This window comes from Hyperolius riggenbachi, chromosome 1, assembly GCF_040937935.1.
Source record: "Hyperolius riggenbachi isolate aHypRig1 chromosome 1, aHypRig1.pri, whole genome shotgun sequence".
In the NCBI taxonomy this organism is placed as follows: Eukaryota; Metazoa; Chordata; class Amphibia; order Anura; family Hyperoliidae; genus Hyperolius; species Hyperolius riggenbachi.
The window spans coordinates 174,745,103-174,765,391 of record NC_090646.1 but is presented as its reverse complement, the minus strand read 5'-3'; the positions used below and the strand labels follow the sequence as shown (position 1 = coordinate 174,765,391).

Sequence of the window (20,289 nt, the reverse complement as noted above, 5' to 3'; positions counted from 1 at the left end):
ACAAAATTTATAAATTGGTTCAAAGCTGTGGAGAAGGGTTTGAATAAGGACAACAACTTTCTATATTGGTATGAAATTGATGATATTTAAACTGTCTCAGCCACTCTAGCTGAACTTAAAATTTCTTGCTTATTAGAAACTGTCATAATCAAGCATAAAGTATACTATAGTACTATATCTTAATTTAGTTAATGGAGTACAGACAATGTCTAAGCTAGAGCTATAGTTCTCAATTTGCATGCAATAATCACATAACAGCTTGCAAAGGAAGCATAGGTGTCGCTAGTCAAAGTGTACCCGAGATGAATGTAAAGCAAAAAAAAAAAAAAAAAACTTATACATTCCTGGGGGTTCCTCCAGCCCCCTTGTTTGTCCACTATCCTCCCAGTAACTTTGGCCAGTCGGCACAGTGCAGCTATGTGCACTCCAGTGAGCGTTCTGTGCCTGCGATACTACTGTGCAGAATGCTTCCGGTGACAGGAGCGTGTGCACGGCTAAGCATGTGCAATTAACCACAACTCCCGAAGTTACTGGGGGACATGACAGAAAATGGAGGATGGTGGAAAGGGACAGATCAGGCCCAAGGGGGCTGGAGAAAACTACAGGTATGTATACGGTTTTGCTTTGGCCCCATCAATTTACTTTAATGCAGGTAATGTACTGATAGTGTGCTCCTCTTTCCACATATCTCTAGCCTGGATGATAATGTAGTGTTGCAGCTATGTACAAATAAGTCACAGATGACAGCCAATTTCCTCAGTAATCAGGCAGCACCTTACACAGGAAGCATAGGTCTCACCCATTGGAGCTTTTGAGGTAATCCACACAGGCCCAGAGTAGTGGGCAAATAATGAGCAGGCTACAATCTGCTGCTAACCTTCCCACCGAACAACATATAAGGAGTAGGCCTGCGCCCCCCCCCCCCCCCCCCCCTTCCTGCTATAGCAGGATAAAAAAAAAAAATACTGCAGGGGCCAAAAAACAGGTTTACTATAACAGAAGTTTCATTATAGCAGGGTTTACTATACCAGTAGTTACTCCCATATACTTATAATGGTGCTTGGCCAGGGCCTAGACATTTAATTTACTATACCCAAATGTTTACTATAACGAGATTATACTGTAATTAAATTACATTTAAAAAAAAGTTAGGTGTACTCAATTTTGTGAGATACAGTATAAGGATGAGCAATTTACTGAGTCTAAAATGAAAAATACTACCACTTTCTGTATACAGACCTGCTGTAAGTGATAGCAACAGGAAAAAATAGTGCATTTTAACTCTGGAAGAAAGCTTTGTGTATGAAAGGTTGTTTACATTTGAATTCTTTTATTACAGTTGTTCTTTAAAGGGAACCTAAACTGAGAGGGATATGGATGTTTCGTTTTAACTACTTGAGGATTATGGGCTTAAACCCCCCGAAGACCAGGCCATTTTTCACAAAATGGGCCACTGCAGCTTTAAAGAGAACCTGAGCTGGCGATATGGGGGCAGATGGGACACAGAGCCATGTCCTCTGCCTAATGACATGGCTCCGTGTCCCCCCCAACCGCCGCTCCACTGTCGTGCTAGATTCCCCAAACCGGTAAATAGAGGGGTGAGGGATTCCCTCCAGGGGCGTTCCCCTGGCCATGCCTTCTACCGCTCCCCCGCCTTCCTGCATGCGTTGAGAAACACAGTCTCTCAGCACAGCCGTGTGACCCAGGGGTCACCAAAGTGAAAGTGGGCTACTGCAGCCCACAGTGGTGGCCTCGCTGCAGGGCCGCACAACTCAGCACACCAATCTTCAGCCTATGACAGTGGATTGCTGTCTTGTCTCCCCAGGGGACAGCCCAATGACACAGCTGTCCCCAGTACAGCGCTGCTGTAGATCTCATCACTGTACACACTAAATCCTAGCGATCCCCTGCAAACTCTGCTCCCAAGACTGCACGGCGGTCCAGGGGCTGCTGCCGCATCCACGCCACTTGGTGTAAAGTGCTCTTTAAAAAGGTTAACCAATGCCAGTTGCTTGGAAGTCCTGCTGCTCTCTTTGGCTGCAGTAGTGGCTGAATCACAGACCTGAAACAAGCATGCAGCTAATGTAGTCTGACTTCAGTCAGAGCACCTGATCTGTATGCTTGTTGAGGGGCTGTGGCTAAAAGAATTAGAGCAACAGGATCAGCAGGAGAGTCAGACAACTGGTATTTTAAAAGGGAAGGTCCAAGCAAAATAAAAAAAAATAAAAAAAGTTTCACTTACCTGGGGCTTCTGCCAGCCCCATGCAGCCATCCTGTGCCCTCGTAGTCACTCACTGCTGCTCCAGTCTCCCGCTGGCAGCTTGCCGACCACGGAGGTCGGCGGGCCGCATTGCATACATTTTTACACATTCCCCCTAGTGCAGGAACATTAACATACATTTTTACGCATTGCTGGTTTCAATGCGTAAAAATTTACGCATTGAACCAGTAATGCATAAAAATGTACGCAATGCGGCCCGCCGACCTCAGAGGTCGGCAAGCTGCCAGCGGGAAACTGGAGCAGCAGTGAGTGACTACGAGGGCACAGGATGGCTGCATGGGGCTGGTAGAAGCTCCAGGTAAGTGAAACTCTTTATTTTGCTTGAACCTTCCCTTTAAAAAGGAAAAATCCATATCCTTCCCAGTTTAGGTTCACTTTAGGGGCCACTTCTGAAAGACTCTTCCATCACTGGGCGGCGCTGCAATGCTGACACCATCCCCTGAATTATGATCACATGTCATATCGTAGATTGGAACATCTAACGAGGATGTCTGCATTTCAGCGCCACAAGAGAAGCCAATCCAGCCACCTGAAACAGGTAAATATGAGAGCTCCCTGCGCTGCTCTGCATACCCTGCTAGGTTGGGGAAAGCTCACCTCCCCAAAATCGGCCCTGCAGCGCACATATATCTTTGTTATACAGGGGTTGGACAAAAATATGTAAAAATGGAAACACCTTGAAAATCAACTAAATATATTTTAATACAGTGTAGGTCCACCTTTTGCATCAATTACAGCCTCAATTCTCCGAGGTAATGATTCATGTAAATTGTTTCCAAAGGAATTTTAGCCCATTCTTCAGTTAAAACACCCTCCAGTTCTTTTAGAGACGATGGCAGCGGAAATAGACTTCTTAATTGAATCTCTAATAACGACCATAAATGCTCAACGATGTTGAGGTCTGGGGATTGTGGTGGCCAGATGAGATGCTCAACTTCATTAGAATGTTCCTCGTGCCTTTCTTTTACAATTCTAGCTGTATGGATTGGGGCATTATCTTGAAAGATGGCATTCCCCTCCAGAAACAGTTCTTGAGCCATAGGATGAACTTAGTCGCCCAAAGTTCCTAAATAGTCTCGGCTGTTAATTCTTCAAGGAAGGGAACTTAATGGCCCGGCGGATTTCCAAGAAATAGCACCCCAGATCATCACAGAACCCCCGCCATGTTTTAAGGTTGGGAGAAGGCAGTCTGGATGAAATGCTTCTTCTGGCTGTCTCCAAACATACACTCAGCCAGAGGTCGGAAATAAAGGTAAACGATGATTCGTCAAAGAAAAATCACATTTTTCCACTGCTGAAGGGACCAATTCTGGTGGTTTCTACACCACTCTAAACGCTTTGAAACACTTGTCTTTGAGAGCAGAGGTTAATTACAGTTCTTCCATGGAATGTGCAGCTGCCGACAAACATTTTTTGTGGAAACTGGGTTCTGTAGGTGTTCATTCAGCTCTGCAGCGATTTTAGGAGCCGTGGTCTTGCAAGCTTTTCTAACAATTCGATTTAGATTCTGACGGACTCTCTGAGACAACTTCGACTTTCGACCACAACTGTGTTTTGCTGAGGACGTTTTTCCTTCTCTTTCAAAGGCAGTCATTACTTTTGAGACAGTACCTCTTGAAATGCCAAGCATTCAGGCACTTTCTGTCACAGTAGCGCCTGCCATACGAGCACCTACAATCTGGCCTCTTTAAAAGTCTGTAGAGATCTGCCATTTTTATAAATTATAACTAACTTCTGTTTAAATATCTGTAAAAAAAACCCCATCATTTTAATTAAACATATCAAATAACAAAAATAATAAACAAAACAAAAAAAGTAACATACGGTATGTCAAGTTCTGATTGCTTAGTTTTTCCATTCAGTAAGGCAGATTTGTTACATCTGCTGCTCCGAATGAAAGGAACCCTGAGCTCAGCCTTAAAATGCAATTGGACTTATTGGGGCTTCCTCCAGCCCCCCACAGCCTGCAGTTCCCCAGCATGCTCCTGGTGGCTCGGTTACTCGGCGACTTTGACCTAAAGTCGACTGTGCATGCTACGCATCATTACGCCGGCCAGTGTGAGTCCTGCACATGTGCGGTTCTCTAAGACTGAACCGTGCATGTGCAGGACTCTTGCCGGCCGGCATGACATGTAGCGGGAGTGCGCACGGCCTACTTCAGGCCGAAGTAACGGAGCCGCCAGTGAGACCAGGAGAGAATACCCGGGGACTTTCATGCTGCGGGAGGGGGGGGGGGGCTGGTGGAAGCCCCAGGTAAATCCAAACTGCATTTAGGCTGAGCTCAAGGTCCCTTTAAAGGGTAACTGGAGTGAGTGAGATGTGGAGGCTGCCATATTTATTTACTTTCAAGCAATACCGGTTGCCTGGCAGTCCTGATCCTCTGCCTCTAATACTTTTAGCCATAGCCCTTGAACAAGCATGCAGCAGATCAGGTGTTTGACATTGTCAGATCTGACAAGATTAGCTGCATGCTTGTTTCTGGTGTATTCAGACACTACTGCAGCCAAATAGATCAGTAGGACAGCCAGGCAACTGGTATTGTTTAAAAGGACAAAAATATAGCAGCCACCATATTACTCACTTTAGTTCCCCATTAAGTTTTATAATGAAGTACTTGTTACAAAAATAAAATGTTAGACTCAATTTTATGTTTAAAGGGAAGGTTCAAGCAAAATAAAAAAATGAGTTTCACTTACCTGGGGCTTCTACCAGCCCCATGCAGCCATCCTGTGCCCTCGTAGTCACTCACTGCTGCTCCGGCCCTCCTCTGGCAGCTTGCCGACCTCGGAGCCAGTAATGCGTAAAAATGTATGTATGTGTTAATGTTCCTGCACTAGCGGGAATGCGTAAAAATGTACGCAATGCGGCCCGCCGACCTCCGAGGTTGGCAAGCTGCCAGTGGGGGGACTGGAGCAGCAGTGAGTGACTACGAGGGCACAGGATGGCTGCATGGGGCTGGTAGAAGCCCCAGGTAAGTGAAACTCATTTTTTTATTTTGCTTGAACCTTCCCTTTAACTAGTGGACCTAAAATGAGCTAGGTCTGTCACTGCGCATGCACGATACGCCAGCCCCCCGTCATCGCTCGCAGCGCGTCACTCTCCCTCAATGTCTCTGCGTCCCTGCACATGCGCAGAGCATGTGGGACACACACAGGGACATGGGACGCAGAGACAGTAGGGTTTTGTTATAGAGGACTTACCTTTAACCACTTGCAATTAATCCTCTCATAAGTTTATTTTCACTTCAGGTTTGATTTAAATATCTGACAGCATCACAAATCATTGGCACACAGACAAATTTATCAGTATCAGTCTTTATTAGAAAAGACAGTAACAAGTTTAACCGTTGCTCATTATTAGGAGCATGATTTTGTTATGCTATTAATACGGGACTGTTGTTGCCTTCTAGAGGTACACGGGAAACATTACGCCCTGCTCCTTCATAGTCACACAAAATAAGACTACTAAGCATTACTAACAAAAGCCAAACCACAACTTAAAGTACACTGCACATCCCACTTTCTGTTTTGCATAGTTCATGCAGTGTCACGAATAATAAAAAAAAAGTGAATGAGACAAGGGACAGGCCTGAATTACTGTAAACTCATTAACACTTTAGGTCAGACACCACTCCTGTGATCGGAACCCGAAGCTCTTTTTTGGTTTAGTATCACCTGGGAGCTTTACACAGCTTGAATGCACCCAAATCCAGAACACTGCCTGCCTAGTTTAATGTAAACATTTATGCAAACATTTTTGCATATACAGCTTTTTCTTTCTCCTTCTGTTCTTTGATCCTTTGCTTGACTCGAAGGATTTCACTGCTGATAGCTGCAAGAAAGAGAGATCGGGTGAATGGACAGAACATACTGTAGCATTGTGACAACGATGAGAGCAATAATCTGAAGCATGATTACCCAATACTTCACAGACCAAATTACATTGTAAGGACAAACTGCAAAGAGAAAGCATCTAACAACCTAAACATGAGATCAAATTCATGGTGTAAGAAACCAGGAGAAAAAAAAAAAAGTTCTAAAAAGAAATCCGTGAATGACTTGAGTATAGGAGATGTACATGGAAACTGAAGTCCTAGTGGAGACAGCACTGAGTTGCAGTGCAAAACCGTGGTCAGGCAAGGTTTCAGCAATGATTGTATAATCAATAAATCAGCAATGATTGTAGGCAGATTTTACAGGGATCTCTATACAGACTAGATAGTCACCAAAAAGGATCATAAAGGATCGTTCTGGATAACAAAAATCTAAAGCGTGCAACAGCCCTCACACAGACTGCCTAGTCTATTGAGCTGAACTCTCCATCAGATAAAAAAAAAAAAAAAAAAAAAATATCTTTGCAAGATACTGTACAAAAAGATCAGTTCCTGCAACATGCATTCCTAGTCTATCTGCAGATCTCATACACACCTTGTATATTTTTATTTTATTATGATCCAATTTTTACCTTTTCTCTTCTACTGTACTTGACCTCTATTTCATAAACCTTTCATTTTGAGTGTGACACTTTAAAACCCTAAAGATGGCCGCCAAGGGTAATGCGACCTCATCACTGCAGTGTTTCCAACCTAAAACATGGCCGCCGCCAATGATGTGACTTTTCTCTCCACACCTTACATTGTTTCCAACCATAAATATGGCCGCCACCTATGATGCGACCTTTTTCACTGCACTCTCCATACATGTACATTAGGTTTCCACCAAAGAAACTTTCACCCCCCATTCATTTGCCAATAACTTTATCACTACTCATCACAATTAATTGATCTATATCTTGTTTTTTCCGCCACCAATTAGGCTTTCTGTGGGTGGTATATTTTGCTAAGAGCCACTTTACTGTAAATGCATTTTAACAGGAAGAATAAGAAAAAAATGGAAAAAATTCATTATTTCTCAGTTTTCAGCCATTATAGTTTTAAAATAATACATGCCTCCATAATTAAAACTCACGTATTGTATTTGCCCATATGCCCCGGGTATTTCACCGTTAAAATTATGTCCCTATCACAATGTACGGCGACAATATTTTATTTGGAAATAAAGGTGCATTTTTTCCGTTTTGCGTCCATCACTGTTTAGAAGCCCATAATTTATTAAATCATATTGATATACTCCTTTGACATGAATATTTAAAAAGTTCAGACCCTTAGGTAACTATTTGTTTTTTTTTTATTATTGTAATTTTTTATTTTTTTTTTAATTTAGACTTGTATGTGGGTATTTTTTGGTGTGGGAGGTAAACAGGGTTTTTTTTAATATATTTATAGGTTTATTCTTAAAACTTTTTTTTTTTTGGGTGTAATTTGCTATTTGGCCACAAGATGGCCAGAATCAAAAAGTCCTGGGAGCGATCGATCTCGCTCCCAGGCAGAAGAAAGGAGACCAGAGCTCAGAAAAGCCGCAGCGTCTGAAGAGACGCTGTCGGCTTTTCTCCGGGGGGGTCCGATCAGCGAAAGGGATTTATAATCCCTTTCACTGATCGGTGGGCTAGCGGCCAGTAGCGAGGGCGCGCACGGGGGGGCCCGCGGGCGCGCGCGCGACCCGCGGGAGTGCGTGCAGCCCAACTGGACGAGAAATCTCGTCCAGTTGGGCTTAAGTGGTTAAACCCCTTCTATTGAATGTGGTAAGCACTGCACTTTGTTTCCATGTCAATGTCAGCATACTACGGGGTTAGTCCCGCCCTGTGACCCCTCCAGGACTCGTTAGTATAAATTTTGAGCCCCTCCTCCTAACAGATGCTTTTTTTTTCTCGTCGTCCTCCAGGACCACAGTGTTAGTAGGAGCTTGGAAATGCTTATTTTTTTTTTTTTTAAAGGCTTACCTGTTTTCTTGGCAGCGTTTTTGCTTTTTTGTTTTCGCCCTACCTGCTGCTGTCTTGGTAGCTAGCCGCACAGCACCTCTCTGTGCGAAGCCCCCTTCGTTTCACCTTAAATAGGTGTAGGAGGCCGGGACCCCCTCTTTCTGCTGGTCTTTCTGGGGGAAAAGGAACCGCCGATATTCGCTGTAAATCAGCGCTGGCAAGGAGTGGGCAGCAGTGCGACGCTCTATGGATCTCTGGAACGCATACTCTTCCGGGAGGAAGTGACGTCATCGGCACACTTCCGGGAGGCGGATTTCTGCAGTCAAAAGGTGCATGCAGCCTAGTAGCCGGGCGGCAGACACCGGTGCGCAGGAGGAGAGAACGCCAGCTTCCAGCCAAACGGAGAGAGTGGCGAGAGTCCTAGTGGACACCGCAGATACTTTTTGCTTCATATATCTGAAAGTCGTAGCACTCAGCCGCCGCGCTGACACTAATGCTTGCTCTATTGTATCTTGTTATCAGCTGGGTGTTGTATCTCGGTCTGTCGCCATCAGTCAAGTCTTTCCTTATAGCCTGCAGGTGTGTGGACAGAGGGACGAAGTAGTACTGTTTTTATTGCAAAATGCTAGTGTAGTCCTGCATATTTTTTATGGCCATATGTTTTTTTCTTATCTGTCATAGCTAAGGATAAAATCCTTAACATGGAATCGGATCCTGCTGCCCACGCAACAGACCAGCCGCAGGATTATAGGTAGGGCACGGGTTTTTTTGTTTGTTTTTTGGTCTTTCTCCTAGAGGGTAATATTGTTGTTTTCTATGAGGTTGTAATTAGACTTACAGAAATAAATATTTCTGTTTATCTCTATACAGTGACTCCCAGCATGAAGAGAATCCGTCCACTTCTAAGCGTGGATCATCTCTGATATCGAGTAAAGCTCGCTCTGATAAGGGGTCTCAGAAGCAGGACAAGAGTCCCAAGCAGACTAAGAAATGTTGGGCGTGTGGAAAAAGGTGTATGCCGGGGAAGTTGGTCTGTTCAGACTGCTTCTACTCTATACCTGTGGAGGAAGAACCCACGGAGGATTTAAAGACTCTGGTTAAGGACATTGTGCAGCAGTCACTGGCGGAACACGCTAGTAAGACAGCTACTGATACCCGATATACTGATCAGGATGACTCTGACCTTCATGAGGAGGAAGACGGTCTGGCAGTGGGGTTTGACTTTTCTCTAGTCACCCCATTTGTTAAAGCTGTGAGACAGGCTTTAGACTGGGAAGAAGAGGAGGAGCCTTCTTCTAAGAAACGGCGTTTCTTCCCACATCTCAAAAGAAAACCTTTAGCCTTTCCTGTTATGGAAGAGATAGAGGAACTCATTCAGGATGAATGGTCAAAACCCGAAAGAAAAGTATCAATAAATAATCGATTCTCAAAGTTATATCCGATGGAGAGCAACTTGATCAAACAGCTAGATAATCCACCGGTGGTCGATGCCTCAGTCATTAGACTTGCAAAGCATGTAACCCTACCTTTGGAGGACGTTGTTTCTTTCAAGGAGCCACTAGAGAGGAAGGTAGATACAGATCTAAAACGTGCATATGGCACAATGGGTTCAGCATGTAAACCAGCGATTGCACTCACCGCTGTGTCTCGTGCACTCAGAACATGGACTGAGAACCTGGAAGGGGCGATCCAAGCAAACGTGGATCGCAAGACACTGGTTTTGGCACTGGAAGACTTCAAATTAGCGTCTGACTACATCAGTGAGGCAGCCATAGACATAATCAGGTGTGTGGCTCGTGGAATATTACATACAGTTACAGCGAAGAGAGCAATGTGGCTACGCCCATGGGCAGCGGATACAAACTCAAAGACAGCATGGTGCAAAATTCCATATGACGGGAAAAACCTATTCGGCCCCAAGATGGATTCGGCAATCTCAAGGGTGACTGGCGGAAGATCCGGGCTTCTGCCTCAGGAGAGGCGCCAGAGAAGGGTGAGGCCGAATGATAGAAGACAGTTTCAAAATAGACAAAGAGACTACAGAACATCCCGGGGGACGCAGTCCTTTCGTAGAAATTGGCAAAGCACTCAATCGAGTCTCTCCAAGTTTAACAAGCAAAGGGGGACCAGTTCCGGTACTCAGCCCACCAAATCCTTCTGATGGTGTGCTCGCCCACACGAAGCCAGTAGGGGGCAGGCTTCAGAACTTTTCTCACCTGTGGGCGAAGGAAGTAAGGGACCCATGGGTCGTAAACACTATAAGATGGGGTCACTCTTGGACCTTCAAAAAGGAACCCCCCTTACCACACTTCAAACCAACAAACATACCAGCATCAAAGGAGAGGCGCAGTTTGTTGCACCAATACGTACAGGAGTTACTGGAAAAGAGAGCGATCATACTGGTAGACCCGGAGGAAAGATCCCTAGGATTATATTCCCCCCTATTCTTCGTAACCAAGAAGTCGGGAGAATTACGTCCAGTGCTGGACCTACGCTTCCTAAACGAACACATACAACAGGAAAAGTTCAAAATGGAATCCTTGCAGACAATACTTCCCTCTATACAGCTAAACGACTGGATGATTGCTGTAGACTTATCGGATGCATACCTACATATACCAATCCGCAATTCATTTCAAAAATACCTCAGGTTTTCAGTGGGCGAGTCGCATTACCAATTCAGAGTGCTACCCTTCGGCATCTGCACCGCCCCAAGGACTTTCACCAAGATCCTGATCACAATTATTGCGTTGCTCAGACGCCGAGGATTGCACGCTCACCATTACTTGGACGACATTTTGCTGGTGGCACCGTCCGAGCAGGTACTGCTTCAACACAGACAGATACTCCTAGAGACGTTGCAAAGTTTCGGTTGGCTTGTCAACTGGGAAAAAAGCAAGCTCACCCCGACGACAAGAATAGTATTCCTGGGAGCAAGTATAGATTCGAAACAGAATGCGGTCAGTCTGCCTGCAGACAAAGTGGAATCAATAATAGAGAAAGTGTCAAAACTAGAGACCGCCATAACCATAACAGCAAGGCAATGCATGGCGATTTTGGGGACTTTCGCAGCCACCATACCCATGACGAAATGGGCAAGATGGAATATGCGCAGCGTTCAGAAGGGATTCTTAGATCAATGGAGAGGCATAGATCTCCAACAACAGATCAACATCCTTCCCAGAATGAGAGAGGAGCTCCGCTGGTGGAAGGACAAGGAGAACCTTCTCAATCATCACGAATTGGTAACGACGAAGCCGATCGTTATAACGACGGACGCAAGCCGGTGGGGCTGGGGGGCCCTTCTGGAGTCCAGCTATGCCCAGGGGAGATGGTTAATCGAGCCGCAGGATACCCCAGCAAACATACTGGAGGTCAGAGCAGTATACGAAGCATTAATACACTTTGCTCCCCATATCAGGAACAGAGGCGTCTTGCTAAAGGTGGACAACACGACAGCGGTGGCGTATCTTCAGGGACAAGGTGGCACACGCAGCAAGACCTTACTGAGAGAAGTAGAACCAATAATGACCTGGGCACAGAGCAATCTACAGTACCTTCGTGCAATTTATATTCCAGGTGTAAGGAACCACATAGCGGATTCCCTAAGCCGGCACTGGCTGGATCACAACGAATGGAGCCTAAAGAAAGAGGTCTACAACACAATCTGCAGGACATGGGGTCAGCCGCAGATAGACCTCATGGCGACACCCATCAACTCCAAATGCAAGAAATTTTTCTCGAGGTTCAGGTACCAGCAGGCGGAGGGATGGGATGCACTGTCCATGCCATGGAATTTCAGCCTAGCATATATCTTTCCTCCTGTACCAATGATTTACAGGGTACTGAAGAAGATCCAGGTGGAGGGTGCACTGGTGTTGGCAATCATCCCGTTCTGGCCACGCAGGCCGTGGTTCCCCCTTTTGCAGAAATTGGCAACAGCTCCTCCCATAGTACTACCGATAACACCGGACCTGCTGTCCCAGAACAGGGTTTTACATCCACATCCAGAACTGCTCAGTTTAGCGGCGTGGAGACTGAAAGGGTAAGATTGAGGAATTTAGGTTGTTCAGAACAGGTCATCCAAACCTTACTCAAGGCAAGGAAGGTAACGACTAACGTCACATACCACAGAACCTGGAATAGATTCCTGAATTTCCTGGCAGAGGGGAACTTACAGCTAGAGTCGATTACCGTAACAACTATTCTCGCCTTCTTGCAGAAGGGGGTGGAGTTGGGCCTCAGCCTTAGTACTATAAAAACTCAGATCTCTGCCATCTCTGCACTCACGCATAGGAAATGGGCAACTGAGCCACTAGTAGTACAGTTTGTCCAGGCGGTTACCAAGATCAAACCACCAAAGAGAAACTGGTACCCCCAGTGGGACCTTCCACTAGTGTTGAAAGCATTACAGAAACATCCCTTTGAACCCAGAGGGGAATGTACGCTAATTAACCTCACTTTAAAAGCAGTCTTGACAGCCATCACATCTGCAAGAAGAATTTCAGAATTACAGGGCCTCAGCTGTGAGGCGCCCTACATTCAATTCTTTCCGGACAGAGTGTCGCTAAGGCCGGTAGATCAGTTTATACCAAAAGTCGCAAGTTCATATCATTTTAACCAGGAGTGGAACTTGCCTGCCTTTCATGATGACACAGCAGAGGAGCCGGATAGCCTTAACATACCTCAGATACTAGAGAGGTACATAGAACTAACATGGGGCTTCCGCAAAACAACAAGGTTATTTGTAATTCCTGTGGGTTATAGAAAAAGAGAGGCGGCTACATCCAGAACCATAGCGGCCTGGCTGCTGAGAACTATAAGAGCGGCTCACAGAATTATGGGCACATTGCCACCGGAGGAGATATCGGCACATTCTACAAGATCAATTGCAACATCATGGGCGGCATTGGTAAAAGTATCCCCGGAGACGATATGTCGTGCCGCTAATTGGGCATCATTGAACACCTTTGTTACACATTATAAGGTGGACCCTGGAGCCTTGTCCACAGTACAGTTTGGAAGAGAGATCTTGTCAGCAGCAAAGAGGCCTACCTCATAACGAACTTCTTATTTGTTCGGTTGAAGTCTGTTTTCTGTGTGTTTCCTGAAGTAGGATATCTCTTGTTTAGGCTGTATGGCAAATAAACGTTTGTTTCATGCATTAACCTATTTGTCCCTCCCATCATTTCTCTTAATATAGTTAGGTCCCCGTAGTATGCTGACATTGACATGGAAAGAATATGGAAAATTGTATACTCACCTACCGGTAATTTTCCTTTCTTTCCAAGGTCCATGTCAGTATACGGAGGGCCCACCCTTAACTTGGGTCTATAGCAGGACTAGTAAAATAAAGCATCTGTTAGGAGGAGGGGCTCAAAATTTATACTAACGAGTCCTGGAGGGGTCACAGGGCGGGACTAACCCCGTAGTATGCTGACATGGACCTTGGAAAGAAAGGAAAATTACCGGTAGGTGAGTATACAATTTTCCATATTTGCCTATGGACAATCTTTTAAGCATTGCACTTTTATCCTATTGTCTAGTTTTTTGCACAGTCCAATTACTCTAAAAGGCAATATGATTCACGTGATACTTTCTAGTTGCTTCACATAAACTTGTATTCGCATTTCTATATTTTTGAGCTAATGGTCCATATCTGTGGCTTATTAATATGCATGCTTGTAGATGCATGCAGTTTCCACAACACAAGGTTTTTTTATCTTAAAAATACCGAGTTGCTTCGCATAAATTTGTATTCACATTTTTAGATTTTTGAGCTGATGGTCCAGATCTGTGGTATATTGATTTGCATGCTTGTGTCTGTTACAGTTTTATATGCTCCTGTACTGCCTGATGAAGTGAGACTGTTGACCGCGAAACACGTTGCGATTTTATGGAGCTGTGAATAAATTGTATATTTTTTACTCAGCATTTGAGTATATGTCCACTACCAGAGGGAGGCAAGTCCACCTAGACTTCCCTCTTTTTATCATTTTTAGAACATGGTTTTACTCTGCTTGGTGCCTCTGTTCGTACATATTACAGCACACCTTGTTTAACGGGCATTCATCTACAGATCAGAGAATCATCTGCAGACCTGTAGACTCATCCTGGTGGATCTGATCTGCAGATGAATGTCCATTAAACAAGGTGTGTATGAGGATCTGCAGATATCAAACTATGAATGCATTTTGCAGTCCCCCTGCAGCTGTCCTGTGCCCGCGATATTATCAAACGATCCTCCAGTCCCCCGCCTCTGATTTACAGGAAGGTGGCGACTGCGCAGCCCTAGCCACACATCTTCGCTGCCGTCACCGGGAGGCGCAATACAAGTAAACCTTGTACTGCACTTGCGCAGGATGCTCCCGGCGATGATGGCCAGGGCCCACCAACTCACATTTTATAAATATTAAGTGGTTAAACACAGTACCACTAAATCTAATCTATTTCTATCTCCAATATATTTTCCAAATTGAGCATACATTGTATGGTGTATGCCTAGCTTATGATGAGCTGAGCTTTACTAGTGATCATATAACAGCTATTTTGGTCCCAAGGGGAAAAAAATGATTTTTTTTCATGCTTAAGACCTACCTTTATCTTCAGGTGTCACCTCATGAGCCTGTTTAAGATCCACCTATAGCAAAGCAGAAAGTGTATTACATTTTACACGAGTTCTACCAAAATCACACGTTACAGACTCAATGTAAGAGCTTACCAGTGCTTGTTCATAATCTTTCAATCCCTGCCAGCCTTGTGCTCGTCTGTAAAGTGCTTTTGTGTTAGATGGATCAATTTCAAGAGCCTGTTGGAAAGCAGATAAACGTTAGCTTTCTTTCTGTAATAATAATTATCTAGTACTTCTCTGCAGCGAAAAATAAAGCTATTGTGCTCATGCAGTAGAGTGAGAATGGAGAGTTGAGAGCCATTTTGCCACAGCACTTCATAACTACACAGTTGGTACCAAACTTAAACACGTTACATTGCCTTTTGTTCGAGTGCCGCACAACGCTAGAAGCTCAGCTCCTAAATTCCTAATCATCACCTCTGCTGCAGTACCTGGCAGAATAAAGCTTTGCTCAGAGAGGTTTCAAGTGAATGTGACAAACAAGCTTCCGTTTTCTAATTTGTGGTTACACTGAAGTCTAGTGCCTTATGCAGACATGCTGCTTTACCGACCAAAATGATTGTTCCAGTCAGTAAGCTGCTGAAATTCCATGAAAGTTTATTTGGTATTTATGGTGCACTAACATCTCCTGCAGCGTTGTACAGAGTATATAGTCTTTTAATAACTGTCCCTCCCTCACAGGAGCTCACAATCTTATCCCTACCATAGTCGTATGTCTATGTATGTATCGTGTAGTGTATGTATCGTAGTATAGGGCAAATTTAGGGAGAAGCCAGTTAAATTATCTGTACGTTTTAGGGATGTGGGAGGAAACCGGAGAGTCCAAAGGATACCCACACAGACACGGGGAGAATATACAAACTCTGTGCAAGAGTGCCAGGCACTGCATTCATCTCAGCTAAGCAGCATGCTCTATTGAGAGGATAGGAAAATGAGAGGCGTCTGAAAAAGATAAGGAGAAGCAAAAATAAGGGGGCAAACATGCAGCCTCACCAAATGCTTGTCATTGCCAGCCAAATCAAAGACAAATTACTGTTTTGGCCTACAAAAGGTTTTGAATGCAAGCTTGTTTTTCCTGCCATTTAACTTCACGTTTGCGATTACATGCTTGGTGTCTTGCTGAGAATCTCAGTTCTGCTTAGAGCGTCAGGAAAAAGGCTTGAGCTCCGTTTTATGTATGCTTGACATTTGATATTTTAGTTGTGTCTTATTAATGTAATGGGCCCAGCTCGAAGTGAAAGAAATCAGTTTTAAAGCAGAACTGTAGATAGAAAATAAACACATTGTTTCACTTACCTGGGGTTTCTCCAAGCCCCCAGGAGCTGTCCTTTCCCGCGCCGGTCCTGCCCAAGCCTCCATTCTCCCGCCGCTGCTCCGTCCCTCGACTTGTAAGTCGAGGCCAGTGCAGCCCTGCCAAGCGTATACTTTCTTTGCGTTCCCCTCTGCAATAGTGGGGAACGCGAAGGAAGGATAAGCATGGCCAGAGCCGCGCAGGCGCAGTGGCCCGGCAGCAAAACCGAAAGTAGCTGGCAGCGGGAGAACGGAGGCTCGTCGAGAAGCAGCGCGGGACAGGACGGCTGCTTGGGGCTTGGGGATGCCCCAGGTAAGTGAAACAATGTGTTTATTTTCCATCTATAGTTCCGCTTTAAGTAACTGCACAACAGAAAAACAGCATGCTGTGAATTCTACTTAGTGTGTTAATAGTGCTGACATCTCCAACATCTCTGGTTTAACTCGATGGACGTATGTCTTTTTTCAACCCAAATAACTATGTAGCCAGATGGAAACTCCCACATGGGCAAAAAGGAGGCAGCAGTAATCAGATACAGTAACACTGGAAATATACTGAGGTAATTCAAGGGGCAGATAAAGTTACATTTATTGGAAGCATGTCCTAAAGTAATACTGTAACAGTCCAATAAACCAGCACACTGTATATTCAAATGATCACGCTCTTTATTGAGCCATTACAAGGACAGGCGACAATTGTGTGTGGTTGCCTTGAAAAAGGGGGACCCAGCGCGGCCCCCGAAACAATTGTCGGCTGTCCTTGTGGATATAATGGCTCAATAAAGAGCGTGATCTTTTGAATATATGGTGTGCTGATATATTGGACTGTTCACTTGTGTGTGGCATAGCCTATGCCACCATATCAAGCACCCAACCGTGATGAAATTGGTGTGCCTACTCACAATCTTCGTGGACTGAAGTAATACTGAACACAAACATCAAACTACTACACCTAAGGTTGCTTTACAGGATTCCATTTTTTTGGTTTGATTTTTTCCAAAAAATATTACAGTACTTGGAAGAAAAAAAAAAAAATTATATTTCTTTTTACAATATATCTGATTATAATTTTATCAGAGAAAAAAAAAAACATTTTTTTTTGGTTCAATGGCTACACACAATGTAAAATTGGATAATTGTATCGTTCAGTTCCATTCAAATAGTTTGTGGGGGGTTCTGGAGTAAATTAGTGAAATCTGGGGTTTTTTTTCTTTCGGAAAAATGATTGGGTGTTGAGGATTTTTCTGATCAATTTAGATTAAAATTGAATGGTGTAGGGCAGGGGTCCCCAACCACCGGGCCGCGACCCACTGCCGGCATGTCTGGCCTCTCGCCCCTCCCCCCGCGGCCACCGCTCCTGTTACCTTATGAGCGGCGGCCGCTTCCTTCCTTATAGTCCCCCAGGCGCCGCTCTCCTCTTATCGGCAGCATCTTACAGCAGCGCGTATTGCGACTGCTGTAAGGAGGGAAGGAAGCGCGTCGGCGGCTTCCTGTAGCGGCGATATGCATCGCCGTTACCATGGGAACCGCTGACGCGCTTCCTTCCCTCCTTACAGCAGTCGCAATACGCGCTGCTGTAAGATGCTGCCGATAAGAGGAGAGCGGCGCCTGGGGGACTATAAGGAAGGAAGCGGCCGCCGCTCATAAGGTAACAGGAGCGGTGGCCACGGGGGGAGGGGCACTACCTACACACCCACCCATACTAGGGCGCTACACTGGGCACTCACCTAGCTATACTGGGGCGCCATACTGGGGAACTATACTAGCCATACTGGGGTAAAATACTAGCTATACTGGGGCACTATACTGGCTGCACTGGGCACTATACTGGCTATACTGGGGCACTATACTGGCTGTACTAGGGCACTATACTGGGCACCATACTCGCTGTACTGGGCACTATACTAGCTATACTGGGGTACTATACTGGCTGTACTGGGCACTATACTAGCTATACTGGCTGTACTGGGCACTATACTAGCTATACTGGGGCATTTATACTAGCTATACTGAGGCATCTATACTAGCTATACTGGGGCACTATACTGGCTGTACTGGGCACTGTACTAGCTATACTGGGGAACTATACTGGTTGTACTGGGGCACTATACTGGGCACCATACTCGCTGTACTGGGCACTATACTAGCTATACTGGGGTACTATACTGGCTGTACTGGGCACTATACTAGCTATACTGGCTGTACTGGGCACTATACTAGCTATACTGGGGCATTTATACTAGCTATACTGAGGCATCTATACTAGCTATACTGGGGCACTATACTAGATATACTGGGGCACTATACTGGCTATACTGGAGCACTATACTGGCTATACCGGAGCACTATACTGGCTATACTGGAGCACTATACTAGCTATACTGGGGCAACAACCCCCCCCCCCCCCCCCCAACCCACTGCATATGACACTGTCCACTAGGTCGCGCATCGCCGATGACCCAACCCCCCCCCCCCCCCCCTGGTCTCCAGAGAAAAATTTGGTCAGAAAGCGGTCCCCGAGCCGGAAAAGGTTGGGGACCCCTGGTGTAGGGTACAGGTGCCAAACTCAAGGCCTGTGGGCCGAATGCAGCTCTCCTAGCCATTTTAGGGCTCGTTTCCACTACAGCGAATCTGCATGCGGGCACCGCATGCGGATTCGCATAGGCAATACAAGTGGATGGGATTGTTTCCACTTGTGCGTCGTGCGGGTGCGCTTTGGTGTGCGGGGGAAATCTGCACGGCAGAGCCGTCAAATTTCGCGTGCAGCTGGAATAATGCTTTTAATTAGGGAAATCGCATGCGGCTTTGTCATGCGGTTTTCCCCGCGATTTCGCATGTAATGTTATGGAAATTTACACAGGCAGTGACATGGTTAAATTCGCTTGCTTCTTAGCCATGGGAAATCGCATGCGAAATCGCGGGGAAAACCGCATGCAGAAACGCATCCGCATGCGATTTCGTCCTCGGTGGAATCCAGGCGATTCCGCACCACAACAGTGGAAACGAGCTCTTGTGTTGCCCTTGAGAGCTTCAATGTGCATCAGTGTAAGCAAGTAAAAATGACAGCACACGGCCTTCCCATCCAGGGGAGCACACTGGTTGAAACTTGTTCAGTTGGAGCCGAGGTGCAGCAACAATCCACAGCGAATTGTGCATGGGGCCCCCACCTAGGATCCAAACCTCCTCATGTGGCTGATAAAACATACAGCTTCTTTCCCCCATCCCATTAAAGAGTTGCACAGTAGTGTATTATTTACCTGCTCCAGCAATGCGTCAGGTCTCTATGCTTTCATACCTCCACCTCTCGATCACATGACATGCATTTGGAGCCAGAGGCATGCGAGTGTCAGGAAGATCAGAAGAGACCCAAAGCAGCACTGGAGCAGGTATGCATTAAACTGCTCTGATGTGCTACTCTGCAGAAGTGAGAGAAGCAGGCCCCCAATGGTCATTATAGTTACACTACTTAGTTTGAGACTGTTCAATAAATGTTAAATCTTAATTAGCTGTTTATCCTGCAACCTAAATTAAGGTTTTAGATTTTGGCCCCTTATGCTATTGAGTGCAGAGAGGAGGGTTATATGTCAAATGTGAAGCCTCTGCAGTTAATAAACAGATCAGCTTATAGGGATGGGACAGATATTTGGAGGTGAACAAAAAAAAAAAAAAAAACACACACAGAAAGGGGCTTTCTGGGTCTCACTTCTATGGAAGACTACAGGAATTAAAGTGGTCTAACACCCAGCATTTCAACTGTGCTTTAAAAGATTGCTTACAGCTTAGAAACTATTACGCCAGATTTTTAGCAGAAATTCACTTAATGGATTAAACATGACATTTTAGTGTTGCATTTAGCTAGAAATCCTCCTCAGTGCTGAGGTTTAGATACAAATGTATCTATTTACAATGTAAATAAACAAACACCTCTCTGAGAGAGCACCAAGGGCTTCCCAGACAGGCTTTTCAGAGGTCTATTTGCATTCCAAACAAAGATACATTTGTATCTAAACTTTAGCACAGATGCGGATTTCTAGCTAAATGCAAAACTAAAATGTCATGTTTAATCCATTCAGTGAATTTCTGCTTAAACAAAAAAAAAAAAAAATCTGGCATAATAGTTTCTAAGCTGTAAGCAATCTTTTAAATCAAAGTTGTAATGCTGGGTGTTAGACCGCTTTAAGGATTACTTGTATTATGTTCAGTGTCCCTTTAAGTGAAGCTGTTCATTCAGATGATACAAGTGTCCACTAACAAAACTTCTTATAGCAAG

The 20,289-nt window shown here is 45.0% G+C and overlaps 1 protein-coding gene across 1 annotated transcript in view; it reads right to left on the bottom strand.

The window, feature by feature from the left end:
• Nucleotides 1-5,579: 5,579 nt before the first annotated feature.
• PPID (peptidylprolyl isomerase D) overlaps nt 5,580-20,289 on the bottom strand; it is a 28,027-nt gene continuing 13,317 nt past the window's right edge. Inside the window, exons 8-10 of the mRNA XM_068278861.1 lie at nt 14,820-14,906; nt 14,696-14,738; nt 5,580-6,112 (exon numbers count right to left, since the gene is read on the bottom strand). Coding sequence (XP_068134962.1) covers nt 6,024-6,112; nt 14,696-14,738; nt 14,820-14,906 — 219 coding nt within the window. The 3' untranslated portion in view covers nt 5,580-6,023. The remainder of the gene's footprint in view (nt 6,113-14,695; nt 14,739-14,819; nt 14,907-20,289) is intronic.